Below are 15,003 nucleotides of genomic sequence, written 5' to 3'. Positions count from 1 at the left end.
GGCCCTCCACAGCACTTTTACTTTTCCGTGTGGTCCTTCTGGAAGATTAATTGCCAACCTCTGTTCTTGAGGTCTCTTCATTTATTCAGCTGAACGACACAGGCATCACTGTGAGTCAACAATACAGAGAGCAAAACCAAGCGCTATTGAGACTTTCACTGAGGTTGTGGGTGTTTTAGTGTAAATGTGAAGCTGTGAGGAGTCTTTAAAATGAGCATTTTCTTTAACCATCAATATTAAATAAATGACTATCATCTGCCTGCACTCAATGGCAGTAAATAATGTGCTAAGATCACCAAGAAAATACAATAAAACTATGCCAGTTTTTTATTGCAGGAAAAGCACAACACTAATGCCTAGAGTGAATGAGTATATGACACTGTGCACAATATTACTGACATCTTTAAGACAACTCAATTAGTAAAAATTGAGTTGAGTTTTGTACTGCTTTTAAAACAAATATGCTTTCCCTCATCATATTTGCTAAAGGTCTAAACAGATGTATTGAATCTTAATGTGCACTTCATGGGTGCCACCTAATAAGGGCTACTTGTTACACATTTGCTGAATAATTGGATATTTTAATTACCTCATTTGTATTGATGACTATTATTAGGACTTGTGGGCATTTGGAGGTGCCTGCAGGCTACAAGGCCCCCGTGGGTCATCTGGAGTTTAGTCTTACAGACCCATTCGGTAATGATTTCAGTGAAATGTAAGACCCAACTAAATACATTTTGTGAAGGTTATTTCTAATATTATAATAGTATTGTTAAACAATGAGAAACTAAACTCTGAACAAAGGCCAGTTTGTAACTAAAGATAAAAACAATAGATTCTGCAGATGTTATAAAATTACAGGAACTCATATTGTGGATTACAAACGTTAAACAGTCTACGAGTAATGTGTTTGTCAACTGGTAAAGGCTTTATTACAAGTAAAATGCGATGGCCTGAGATTGTTCTAAATCAATAATTTGATTTAATGAACAACAGTACACAGACAACATGCCAGATGTTCAAAATAAGACATTCGTACAATAATTATTGCTCAATTTTGCTGAGAAAGATCATCATCATCATCATGATCATCATCATCCATGCTTTGTGCACAGAATTCTCCAGATGTTTACAACACAGTATTGTCCGTATGAAAATGGGACACTGAAGTCTTCACAATCCTGTGACGGAAACCTTTTGGTCAAACGGTTCGGCATTTTTAGATCTATGTTTTCAGAGAGTGATGCATCTCTCCCCAGCCAGACTCATGACAGCCTCCCTGTTGTAGTCTTTCCTATGACAGCGCTGTCGGCAACTGAGACAAAACGTTTTTTAATTATACCTAATTGCCTGGCAGGTGAGTGTAAATCAACATCAATGTTTTTTTGACCATGATGCCAGAGAAAGAGGTGTTTTTTGTTTGTTTGTTTGATGAATCAGTTTTGCTAAAGTTACAATTGTGACTCATTTACATTTGAATGGCACATTCAGGCAATATGTTCGATGTGCACTACCGCTACCCTCTTGGTTGTAAAATGCTCTTCTCGCTGTTAATAATCATTATAATTAGTACCATTGTTTTTCAATGCTTATGGGGTTTCTTCATGCTGGAGAGATTCAGAGTAGAACTGCAGCTCTCGACATCGTTCGGAGCCAGTAGAGATGGTCTGGACTGAGATATTCCCAAGTCACCTCTCATTGGAGATTTACCAGCCATGTCTCACCAGAAGAAGATCTACAGGTCAACCTCAGGCCGACTGGACGGGATGGATGGATGGATGGCTGGATGGATGGATGGCTGGATGGATGGCTGGATGGATGGATGGATGGATTCACTTGTGTCTCGTTTAAAACTTAAAACCAGTTGAAAAGCACTGGCAGGAAAACAGCCTAATGAAATAATTTCCCATCCCACACTACATTATTTTCAACTGTTAGAAAAGTTGGCAACATGAGAAACTTATAGTTTGTCGGCCTTGACACTGAGTGATACTCTTCCACAATCACTGAGTTGTCCTTCCTCCCTCTCCGTCACGGTGGCTGCTTCCTTCACGTCATCCCCCAGTCAGCAAATGTCAAATAGTGAAATGTGAATAGCCTCACAGAATTACAGAGCTTGGCAGCCCTGCTTATACCTACAAAGTATTGTGCCACCATCCACTGAGAAGGAATCCTATCCCCCTTTGCATATGAGTCTATTTGTTGAGTTACAACATAAATGAGCAATAAACACAAACATCATCCATATGTTTTGAACGATAAATGACAGTGAACTGATTTGTTTTGTCACTGAAAATGTGTCACTTTTACTCATCTACCAAGCATGCTGGTCTTGCTGGAGTGGCAGTTTTCAAGAGGTTAGTTCCAGCAGAATAAGACAGCCGTGTTCAGATTGAAATGATCCTATTTAAACATAAATTAATTTCAAAAGATGTCATAACACAGAGAGGCGATTTTCTAATTACGCAGAGCACCATTTAATCTGCCAATGGGGCCATTAGCATTACAAAAGCAAATCTGAGTTATCACAGGACACTGCAACAAACAATTATCCTTGGGAAACATGAAGGTTCCACTTAAAGTTTATCCCCTTGCACACATGCGGAGGACATTATTTTTGCACACTCTTCAAAAAATATTTTTTTAGCGTTCTGTGGTCAGGGTTAAAACTGTAAAACAGGCTTGAATACTTCATTGCACTATAACAGTGAAGGGATGTTCCTCAGGTGGGCCCACTATACAAGCCGAGTATTTTGATAGACTGCAACAAAAACAAACAAAAAAAATACATCACAGTGAAGATTTACAACTGGATTTTTATCTCAACTATATGATGGGCCTTAGTAATGCAGACAATTCTCTGTCTCAGAAAACAATAGCTCCTTTCTCAGCTGGAGCCATACGATAAGTCAATAATGACTCTGTTTACTCTGTAACACAAAACCCACTGGCATCATAAGTCTCTAAACTACCAAACGTACTTTAATACCCCTTAATGCACACAAAGTAGGTCAAAATTGAGTTGTTGCATCAATAAATGATATATTACCAACAGTACTACAGAAGCATAAAATAGATATTGATCTTCTATTTTCTCCATAGCAGGAGCTGCAGGTGTGAGGCTTTTTATATAACCAAAGGTAATTACTCATCCATGCTCCACTGATACTTTGTTTTACTTTCTAATAATGTAATTAAGTGATGTAGGTAAAGTTGAACTAATTTCAAAGTGGATGCTTAAGTACAGAATGTTTTGGGGCTCATGGGGCACAGAAAGTATCTCTTCCTGAAACTGTGTACGTACAGTCTACAACGAGTGAGCCATTTCTCTGTAGCAGAAAGAGTTTTATATGCAAATAACCAATGTCAGGGATTCATATATATTTGATGGAATTCAAAAATCTAACATTATCAGAGGTAGCACACTGAGTACTTCACTTCAAACTCGTCAGACTCGGACTCTGAAGCACAGAGGGGAAAAAACTTTAACTCTCCAATTTTTTAAAGTTCAATAAAAGCTTTACAGATGATTTATCTACATCATTCAACGATGATGCCTATTCATGCAAAAGGATCGGAACTGGACCGGAAGGTGTTTATCTTCTCTGAGTGTGGAACTCATTTGGACGAAAGACATTTCATGTGACTCATGTTATTTCGTGCAGAAATAGTTTAGATTTTTTTTTTTTACATTCTGCAGGACACACGCATGAATATAAAATAAATGTCAAATCACAAGAGAGATTACAGATTTGTGAATGTCTATCCCTTTGTTCCTCTTTCTGGGAATTACTGATAATCAGCATTGTGTGCATAATGGGCCTCTGTCGACCCTCAGTGCCCGTTGTTATCTCTATGTATTTTCTGCAGACGATGACAATAAAATGGTTCTCGACCCAGTTGAGCCACATTGTAGGAATGCTATTTAATGCTGCCAATGACATTTAAAATCACAATCCTCATGTTGACAGGGCTGAACCCTGATGTAGCACCATCATTAAATGATCAACAATCTCTTTTTTTTTTTTTACTTCCTCAAGCATTTCCCAGGAACTGGCCAATTCAAGCAGCTTTTGTATTGCTTCTTTTATACCCCGGGAACATTCTGTAACACTGTCTTAATTTGAATGTGCCTTGGGAATTTGAACTTATTTTTTTTAACAATGAAATGCCCAATGTAGCACTTAATGCTGCGCAATTCACTTCTGTAACACTAATAGTTGCAAAACTTTTTTGTTTTTGTTTATTCTATACAGATGCCTTTTTAAAGGACAATGATATTCAGTATTTTATAGCTTCTTCAGGCATAAATGTTTAGGGTTACAACCTCTGAGATGGTCGTTATTTTACACACGGCCCTTTGGGATGACAATATACCAGTCTGACAGATTATATAATTAATTTATAGACTTTAAATTGTGCTTATTTAGAGTGTTTTACACAATGCTTCTTCAACAGTGATCTGTAATATAGCTCATATTTCTATAAACAGTCCTAATTTATAAAGTGTTACATATGCAGCAATGTTTCAATATTGTAGCATCCCTCGAGAACCAACAAAAGAGGTTTTGCATTCCTGCTATAACATAATATATGCCATCTCTGGTCTCACCGGGAGATTTTTTTTCCCCATTGGAATCTGTGCTTGTGGAGTTTCTGTGTTGTCCCCAGGCATGTGATAGTTTTCTGCATGTATTCTGATTTGCTTCTACGTCTCAGTAACTCTAAATTGCCCGTAAGTGTGTGTGTGATTATCTGTCTCTCTGTGTTTGCCCTGTGTCATGGGCTCCAGCCTCCTGAGGCCCTAAAATGGAAAAAGCAGAAAAGAGGACAAGAATATCTGTCATCAAAAAGTTTAGTTTTTGCAGCATATCTGGTGTTAATAAAGGGATTCGTTTAAGATCCTCCATAACTCAAGGTTCAGACAGTATTTGTTTGTAAAACCATTAAGAAACAAACAAACAAAAAAACCCAATGTAATCATAATAAAACCCACAACTTCATCTTTTCAATAATCCTCTGCTGAAAGGCAGGAGACACCATTTAATACACAAATAAATACAGATGGTAAAAAAACAAACAAACAAAAAACCAAGCATTTCTATTCATAGTGTAAGATTACATACATTTTTGTGAAGGTTCAAACATATTTAGTTTTTGTCATATTTTGTTTACCTTCTGGTTATGTTTTTTGGGGGTTTTTTTTACCCCTATCATCCAGTACCAGCCCGCAGGTGCCTTTGGCTTTGGAGTGGAACGATCTAGATCTGTGGGGTCTATTAGATTATGTGACATTGATTGTTGTTTTCCATTCCAATTTTTAATCTTTCTAATCTCTTTAATATTCCCTAACCCCAAGCAGTCCAGGGGACCACTTCTCAGACTAAATCTGCCCAGATTATCCTTATATTTCTCCTTTTCACAAATGCCTATGCTTGCTCATATGAACGGTGACCTTAGGTAATTGTGATATAACTGACACTACGACTGAAATTAAATGAAATATTCAGCACAATTGTAATGTTAATTTGAGGCAGAGTGTATGATTTTTATGCTGTTTATAAAATAGCTGTCCAAAGGTGCTCTCCTTTGTGCAAAGAGCAATAAAGAAAACATTTTGAAAGAGCCAAGCGATAGCACCAGATATTCTTTACTGGATGTCTTTTCATCGAGACCTTGAAGATAAAACAAATAAAAATAAATGAAAACCATACATTACACTTTCCTTACCGTGATACTGTTAGAAATAAAAAGATAACATATACGATGTATAACAGTTAAGATTTAATTCAGGTGCATTTGTGTTCACCTCATTTCTCCTCTTTCTTTTGCAAAGTCGCTGTAGGTCTTTCAGATACGGTAACTCGGTGCTGTTTTATTTAGTTTTTATTTAGTTTACATTCTTTTGTTACTATAGAAACACTGAAGAAAATGCAGCCTCTCTCTCCATGGGGCCATCGTTAAAGAAATCCAGTAAGAAAGGTATACTAAAAAGCTACTTTTGTTATTGAAAATAGTGCACTTACTAAGGTTTTTTTTTTGTTTTTTTCCCAGTGGTAAAAGCAGGATGACTCAAGCTCTTATGCTCCCATAGTCATGACAATGTTTTCATCCTCATTAAGACACATCCTAATCCTCCTGCCCACTTGGGTCTGTGTGAACAAGAAGAGTGCAGTGTTTAATAGGGGCGGTGTATGCTGTATGCCGGGGCAATGCTTGGTCTACATACCAACTGTCACAGAGCCCGGAAAAGTATTTTTCTTCAGCCTACCTCTCCATGTTTTCGACTGGTGCCTTGATATGACACTGCACTTGGTGAGTACAAATGTATTGATTATTGATGCCCTCAAATTGCCGCAATATGGAGAACAGTTACTGAAATGCTTGTTTTTTGTTTTAATGATTAAAAAACAAATAGGAGGACATCTGCATTCAATTCGCATACAAAACTGTATGTGGTGCAAAAAGAAATAATTCTGCAACAATAACAATAACAACAACAGAGGACCCTTTTTATGTTGCCTGAATACACACTCACACATGCACTAATACATAATGAAGAGAACATATTTAATACAAGGTTGACCTCCATCTAGTGGCAGAACTGATTCTGCTTGAGATGCATTAAGATTAATGATTGAGTCATTGTAAGGCTGAGGCTGGGGGAAAAAACTGCTGTGAAACTCATCTGGGACAGAGAGAACTGCAGAGGACACGCACATTGCATTAATAAAATAGCATACCACAATTATTTGAATTGTTCTATAAGAAATCAATAACACATGTCAACAAATATCTGTAGTTTCAATGTGCATGGCTAATATACAAAAAGGGAATATAAACAACCAGGACACTGAATAAAGTAAATAAAAAAAGAATGCAATAATATTCAAATATCATAAACTCTCATTTTGATCCCGATAAAACACAAAAGACATAATAGACATTCACGCATTTTATCGCTTCATGAGAAGCTTTCGCTCATTTTGAATTTGATACCAGCAGAACATCCCCAAAAACATTTGACCAAGAACAAGAGAAGCATGTTTAACAAAAAATGTGTCAATTAACAAAAGGACATTTACCTGACTGGAAATGAAAGGAATGATTTTGAGAGGAACAGCTTCTAAAATTTAAAGATGGGCAAGAATTCAAGAATTTGGAGGTACTTGGGTCCAAAAATGTAGAATTGTTTCAGAAGAATCTTGCTGATAGTAAATATGTGGACTTTTATGACTCCACCATCTAGTATGTCATCAAGAGATTCAGATAATCAGGAAAAAGGGACAAAGCCGAAGGTCAAACTGATGCTTTGAAAACAGAAATCATTCTCTACTAGATATGCCTGCGTGAACTCAGAAAAACTCTGGTTTGAGCACAGTTCGCCGTACAATCCACAAATGCAAGTTGTAGCCGACACAAAGAATAAGCTGTGAATATGATCCAGAAACACCAACTTCCTCTGTGGGCCAAAGCTCATTAAAAACTGTTCTGTGGTCAGATGAATCACAATTATTAAATCTTAATTGGAGAGCATATATAGGAAAGACTATCCAACATGTGATCAGTTGGCAGTTAAACAGCCAGCATCTCTAATGGTGTCGGGCCGCAGTAGTGCCTGCAGCTTAAACATATTGGAACACCACCAACATTGCTGTAAAATGACGTTTTTGAGCAACACATGTTCCCATACAGACAGCCTTGCATTGTTCATCAAGAGAATTCTAAATAACATACTACATTCATCACAACTGGCTGCACAGAGTCCAGGTGCAAAATGAATTGACTGCAGTCCATACTTTCTGTCAGTAAATAACATTTGGCACATCGTGAAATGAGAATTCCAGCAATGAAGTCCAAGTACTGTTGAAAATCTAAAATCCTGTATCGGAAATGAATGAAGCAACATTCCTCATCCAAAACTCCAATAACTGGAAATGTGATAAAAGAAGTGACAATGCGATATAATGATAAACATGTTCCCATTTTTTTCATTTTCTTTTTTTTTTTAAATGTCTTCCTAACATTAATTTAAAACATTTAGCCTGAATTTATAGCATATCTCATTCCAACATTTGATGTTATGTGTATCATGTGTATTATTTGTTTATATTTAGCACAGCATCACAACTTCTGCTGAATCTGAATTATAACAGTTGTGGTGGCTTTCATTTTGCTTTTCAATTTTCAATTCACCAAATTGGTCCAGTCAAACTCATGAAAATTTAAGATTAAGCTTTTTCATAGCAGATCCAGCATACTGCTGTTGGTCCCTGTTATCCTGACATTTGCAGTAATATTGACCCCCCCCCCTCTCTGTCTGAAAATCAGAGTTTGGCTTTAAATATCAATAATAATATACTTTTTAAATCCAGAATCCATAGAAAAGCATTACCTCACTGACCTCAATTTAATAAAGTTTAGATGGACTTTGCTGCAGGGGCATATGGCCACAAGAAGTAAACTCAACTTAAGGTGGTTGGCTTTTTTTTTTTTTTTTAAGATTCTCCCTCATATGAGGACAAACCAAAACATTAATACTACCGTGTTCAAGGTTCACTTGACTCTGGGCTTCAGAGCTGTTTTGGCTGTCTCATTAGCGCGTTCAATTTACAATACTAACACGTCATTCACGGTTCAGTATGAGGACAGCCGGCCCAAGCATGAACTGTGAAGCTCTTTCCTTCAGAGCCAATTTGTGGACACTTTGTTATGCATTCTGTCATCATTTGTTCTCTCGTTTACTCAAATGGATCCGTTTCGTCACTACGCTGCCATGATCTGTACGTTCATTGAACACATCTTTCCATCGTTTACATCTTTTCTCTCACATATATTGACAGCCTAAATCTTTTAATTGGCCATTTCTTTATGGAGTTAAATAAACATTGTAGTTTAGTGTAGCCAAAATGAAAATGTATTCCAATGTCAGTCCCATGGGCTTTAGAGGCAGGCAAGATGCACTCGTTTGTACTTTATTTCCTGTCCGTTGGGATTTATTTTCTATTCTCATGTTCACAAGGCCAATAAGACATTGCAACTGAAAGCCAAAATATAAATAAATACTTGCAACATTGTTTATATAGACTAGTAGATTAGTAAAACATGGACATCTAAACAAAGCAGAAAGAACATCTCTAGAATGTCTACATGCTGAATTATAACTTCAGAAACTCCTTGTAAAATGTAACAGCTTTTTTGTAGAGTTCGTAGTCCATTTCACATCTGTATTTCCCCTGCCGGCGCCACCCGCGGGTCTCCCCTCAACTCACAGTCACCATTGTTTGGTGTGACAAAATAAAACTTTTTCTTTAGGTACTGAGTCCAAACATGGAACAAAAGCATTGAATATATACACCAAATTAAAAAGAGTAGAAGAAATGTAATTAATTGAGATACATATGCATGCCAATGAGTTGTAGCACTGACCAGAGTAGTTTGTCCACAATGTACCTGAGCTTTGATTCTTCCATATAAAGCTATCTATCTATCTTCACTCAATCAAAGACTCTTCTATTGTCATTGTATGTAAAATATATTTTCAGTCAAACTGCTTTTTTCTGCTGTAAAAGTTTGTATGGTATGTTGAACGATCGATATATGAAAAACAGATTATATTATTAATGCAAATGTTTCCAAGAATGATTGTTAACAACAGAGTAATAATCTCTCAAACCCAAATTAACTTTTTTGTGTCCATATAATAGACACTCCAGTACCTTACACAAAAATTCCTTTTGTAACCTCTTAGATCAGGTTTATCACTCTTATTAGAATGCAGAGAGAGTTAGCCTATTCATTAGCTCTACCATTATTGTGAGGAGTAACATTAATTTACCAATAAAAAGTATTTATGACCAAAAGCAACAATAAAAACTATTTATTACTACCATTCACATCAACATTAAAAATGTACTTGGGATGGGCTGCATGGTGGCTTGCTGTGTTTATCACTTCCATCTCATAGTGAGAAAGTAAGAAAAGTCAAATGCAGGGCAAGGATTTCTGTGTGGAATTTGCATATTCTCCCCAGGCATGTTTGGGTTTTTTCCTCCAGGTACTCTGGTTTCCTCCCACAGTCTAAAAAGAAGATGTGAGGTTGACTGGTCACCATAAGTCATCCTATGTGTGAATGTGAGCGTATGTGTGGTTGTTTGTCTCTCTGTTTGCCTTGCGATGGATGGATGGATGGATGGATGGATGGATGGATGGATGGATGGATGGATGGATGGATGGATGGATGGATGGATGGATGGATGGATGGATGGATGGATGGATAATATAATACTCCTTATAAACATTAAAAAAATGATAACAGCCTTTTTCAATCCTTTCTACAGCAGTGAACAAAGCACATTGATTTTACAGCACAGGGCATGTTGCAGCATCAAGAGACACAATATCTAAAAGTTCATAAACAATAATGACTTATCTGTCTTTTCATCATGAATGTTCATTTTATACATACAACATATGCATATAACAGTTTTCAAGTTTAATTCTCACCACATATCTTGGCAAAAGGATGCTTCCCACAGACATACAGGACCTCAGCTTCATCTTTGTCTGACAAGAGAATGTACAGATAGTGAGAGTTAGTGACTATTGAAAACAGACTCCAACTTTTCCCTCCATTCAGAGGGTTCAAATACTCCAAAGTTACTTTGAAGGAATAAAGTTACTGCTTTAAACTGAGAATAATAAAATGCAATACAACATATAACATGCTTAAAACAACCAAGTATAGCCAACATGTTGTTGCTTTTACTGAAGTACATCAAAATACATGTCTTTTTTAATGTCTCAACACACTAAAAATGTAACTGAATACACTTCAGGTTTGTCAACATATGCTTGAGAGAACTATCACATTAACTTTATAGGATATGACTTAAGAAACGCCAAGAGGAAAGATTTATGGAGAAGCCACTCAAGTGTTCTAAACCAGCAAAACACTGAAGTTGTGTCAACATATGTACATTTTTAAAAATTGAAAGACAGAAATTGGTCCTCAGGTGCTTTTTGGTATCACATAAGATATTGGCCAACAATATTCAAGCAGTAGTAGTAATTACCTTATTTTTGAGTACTTTCATTGTGATTATACTGTTCTCTAAATCTAATTCATAGATTTAAGTGTTTTAACATGTAAAATAATGTGGAAAGAAATAACAAGGCCAAGATCCATTGTTTTATTTATTGAAAAGCTGAAAACATCAGCTGAACACCCCGTTGAATAAAATTGACTTTATCAATAATTAATAGACTTTATGTGCTGGATAAATCTTGCAGTTCACACGTGTGAGATCTGCAGACTTTACCATTTGCATTGAGAAGGCAGCAAACAAAAGATATGCATAATTACTGTAAGTTGCATAAAACAGAACAAAGTCATTCTTGTCTTGTACAGGTTACTTAAAAGTTACATTCCGAGAATAAAGATTCACACTTTCCACACTGATCTCAGTACATGTGTCGATCTGGGGAATCCTTGCTGAGGATAATGACAGCAGCACTTTTCATGTCTTCTGCAAATTCCTGTGGAACACAGCAAGAATGATGAAGAAAGTAATCACCAAAAAAAGATCAACCCTGATGATTGTGATTTTGAACTACGTCTATGAAAGCGAAGATGTATTGGAGCGCAAGCTTACGTTATATGTTCCGGTCATCACATTAGCTTTTTTCAGCATAGGATCCCTCTCTAGAAAGAAAGGACAAGTATTTAACCTTAAAATAATGCAAATTATCTCACCTTAAACGGAGAGATTTGTTAAATTAACAAAACTTACCCAGATTTAATTGAAAGGAGACAAATAAAACGTTTTCTTACTGCGCAGCTTCCACAGCTTTCTCACCAACAGAGCCACACAAAGGAGGAGAGTCAAACACACCGCCATAGACACCCAAACGGGACTGAAGCACAGACACAAAGTCGTCTGAGCAGGCAGTTCAGCTTCCACATCAATTTAAAGTGAAGACATAAATCATAGAGGAGCACTTCATCTGTACCTGCGATAGTGCACACAGTCGGTGATGGATCTCTGTGGGGACAGGTGTTCAACAGTCTGACCGGGTGTTGGTGAAGATGTCACAGACACTGAAGTTGCTGAAGATAAAGGGGTGATACATAGAGCTGAAATGATATACTGTACTGAGATAAGCAGAAGAACATTTGTCGCAGTTTAGGCAGAGCGCATATAGCATCAATACTTTTGATAGGTGACTCATAATAATCGATATTTTGTATGGCAGGAGACTTGAGAGCACCTGCCATCTTTCACAAACGCATATTGATCTGTTACGCTGCTTCTCTCTTTTAATCTATTGCATGCTGGAAGAAAGAAAAACTGCAGATGCTTGCTTTCTCCCCATGCTGGCTCGGTTCAATTAAAATAGAATTAAATGGAAATGGGGAGTATCAAGACTATGTGTTTTAAAGCAATTTTTTTCCTGTCACTCTATTTTCCAGTCACGGTGGGCAAGAACCTCTAAATACTACACCATTGAACAGTCTGGTTGTTTTTTTTTCTCTCTTTGAACAGTAAAATGCATCAGCTGCAAAACCACCATAAAACCTTGACCAAATATTATGTCTGTGAAATGATGGGTTCCCAAAAAAAACGTTCTGAGACTTTTTATATAGTGTTGGTGCCTGGATCAATATTTAAAGATCTCCAGTCACTTTCCTGGAAATACAAACAGAATCACAATCAGATGGTGAAGTTGACTGACTCTACATCATGGCAAAAGCAGATTCTTTCAATGGGCTGACTCTTGTCTGGCTGGTTGGGATACAATTAGACCATCAAATTGATCACACGTGTACAACCAACCGGGTTGGAAGTATCAAAGAAGATCCTTAGTTTAGCAAAACTTTACCGTCTTAAGTACTGTATCTTCATTTAAGCACATATAATGGCCATTTGCATGAATATAATATAATGGTTTTACAGATAACTTATCCAGCACAAGCTCTCAAACTTGTATTTAAAGAAGTCATATTTCTCTTTTAACTTTAGAGGTGACTGTCCATTTCAACACATTAGGACCTCAGCAAACCGTTTCAAAATGTTTTGCACATTTTGAGACGAGATGTATATATCTATCTATATATCTATATAGATAGATAAATAGACGAGTCCAAGAAGCACATGTTGGGGGACTTTTCATCAACGTACCTGCCATGGGTCGTTCTGTGACGAGGACATGCACCCCCATCTTCTGCTGCCCAGCAGAACACCAGAACCAGCCAGTGTCTTTCACCTGCAGCTTCTTTAAGGTAACAGTGAAAGCCCCAGTTCTGTCATCGCTGATGGCCACTGAAGCGTCGTCATAGCTCCCGTCAGAGCCCGCCACCAGGCAGGATTTCAAGTCTCCACTTCGACACCACTTCTTCTCACTCTTTCTGTTGGCAGATCGTCACCAAGGAGTCACTTAAAGTCGACTGTCGGCCAGCATTGGGTTTGGATTACCGAATTTACACAAATAATATGAAGTTGTTAAATAAATGATGCTGGTTTAAAACCAATTAGCCTAAAAGATTATGATTCTAATGATGGACAATGAACTGGAACCAAAATATATTACCTGTATCTCTCACTGTAGAGGCATTCAACTGTAACGCTACTGCCTTCCTCTCCGCTCACTCTGCTGTTTACAATTGACATACCTGCAACAACAGTGTGGTAAAAGCATTAACAGCCTTTCTAATTGGACTGCAAGCATGAATTCTAATTTCATACCCCTTCAATGCTCACCGTGTATGACATTGATATAAGTGAAAGCAATGTCGTCGGCGCTCCACACGCCGCCGATCTTCACGCCACACATGTACCAGCCCGAGTCGTCCTCCTTCAGGTCGCTCATGGTCACTGTGAAGACTAGTTGCACCGGGTCGTCAAAAATACTTACCTTGGCCTCAGATGGGTCAGTTGAATGGAGATCGTCAGTTTGAGCAATGCTGGTGCAGAAATCTCTCGTTCTCCCCTGACACCAGTATTTCACATAGCCGGTAAACTGGGGCTCGTAATGACACGGGATTGTGAGGGATCCACCCTCCAGGACTGCAAGCCCTTCCTCAGTAGTAATCTTGCAGAGGAAGACTGATAAAAAAAAAAAAAAAGTAAAAGTTACAGATGATTGAATGTTGAATGCATGTCTGAATTTAAAGTTTCCGGAATCCGGCAGCCAGAACAACACAGTTATCACAGTGGACAATTCTTATCTGCGACTGTGACTGAGGAATTGAGAATTTGGCCTTGAGCAATGCTCGTACAACATTTACAGCTTCGGTTTCGTTTCCCACAAAACGTTTCCCACTTTAACTTGCCTCTCCATACTTACTCAAAATTGTACTGCCCCTGGAGTACACAGGCTTTTGAAGGCTTGACAAAATAAACATCAAACATGGGTGTTGCCAAGAGGCAAACAGGACGAAAGCTTGGAAGATTTACTAAAACACAAAGGGTTTTGTTGTTCTCTCCAGCAGAAAACAGGAGCTGTCTTCAGCAGATGATTAATACAGAAAAGTAATAAAATAGTAAATAGAAATGAAGCATAAAGAGTGTATTTCATTATAGCACTGACATTTGCCAAAAGCTCTATAAACAAGGAGGAGGCAGCAGGCGTTACTCATGCTCTTTTCAGTGCTTGTCAACAGAAAAAAAAAATCTGCAAAGGTTTTTGTCCACCTCTGATTAGCAGGATACCTCAGCAGTTATGATTTGGTTTTACCTGGGATCCATGATAAGAGGCCGAGGGTGAGCAAGAAGAGTCGCGGCATGTTGCTGCTCATGGTTTGAGGTTTGCAGAGTCTCTCCCCTGTACAAACAAGAGTCCAGTTTCCGTACAGCCAAGTTCCACCCACTGTCACATGACCCCGAGTTGGATCCAGATGTTGTGAATATTAACCATAGAGATGCCTTTTATATATTAAGAAACTATCAGTTTCACAAAATAAGATATCAGTAGGAATGGACAGAATGTATTGCAAATCTACAT

The 15,003-nt window shown here is 37.6% G+C and overlaps 1 protein-coding gene across 3 annotated transcripts; it reads right to left on the bottom strand.

Annotated features, from left to right (window-relative positions):
• Positions 1-5,005: 5,005 nt before the first annotated feature.
• pigr (polymeric immunoglobulin receptor) lies at positions 5,006-14,840 on the bottom strand. 3 transcript variants are annotated; one of them, XR_013936813.1, is made up of 10 exons: positions 14,737-14,840; positions 13,761-14,105; positions 13,591-13,672; positions 13,182-13,408; positions 12,013-12,109; positions 11,834-11,916; positions 11,655-11,704; positions 11,450-11,538; positions 10,507-10,566; positions 10,063-10,080 (listed from the first exon to the last, which is right to left on the bottom strand). XR_013936813.1 is itself a non-coding variant. In XM_080503978.1 (9 exons), exons 1-8 carry the CDS (start codon positions 14,795-14,797, stop codon positions 11,464-11,466), a joined length of 1,020 nt encoding a protein of 339 aa, XP_080360104.1. In that variant the 5' UTR covers positions 14,798-14,840; the 3' UTR covers positions 5,006-10,566; positions 11,450-11,463. The 3 variants fall into 3 exon arrangements, 2 of the variants coding, with proteins under 2 accessions (XP_080360104.1, XP_080360103.1); XM_080503978.1 differs by having other exon boundaries at positions 5,006-10,566; XM_080503977.1 differs by lacking the exons at positions 10,063-10,080; positions 10,507-10,566 and having other exon boundaries at positions 11,179-11,538.
• Positions 14,841-15,003: the final 163 nt, after the last annotated feature.

This window comes from Blennius ocellaris (assembly GCF_963422515.1).
Source record: "Blennius ocellaris genome assembly, chromosome: 10".
Classification (NCBI taxonomy): Eukaryota; Metazoa; Chordata; class Actinopteri; order Blenniiformes; family Blenniidae; genus Blennius; species Blennius ocellaris.
Note: the sequence above shows the minus strand (reverse complement) of the source record. Positions and strands in the feature narration are given on the sequence as shown.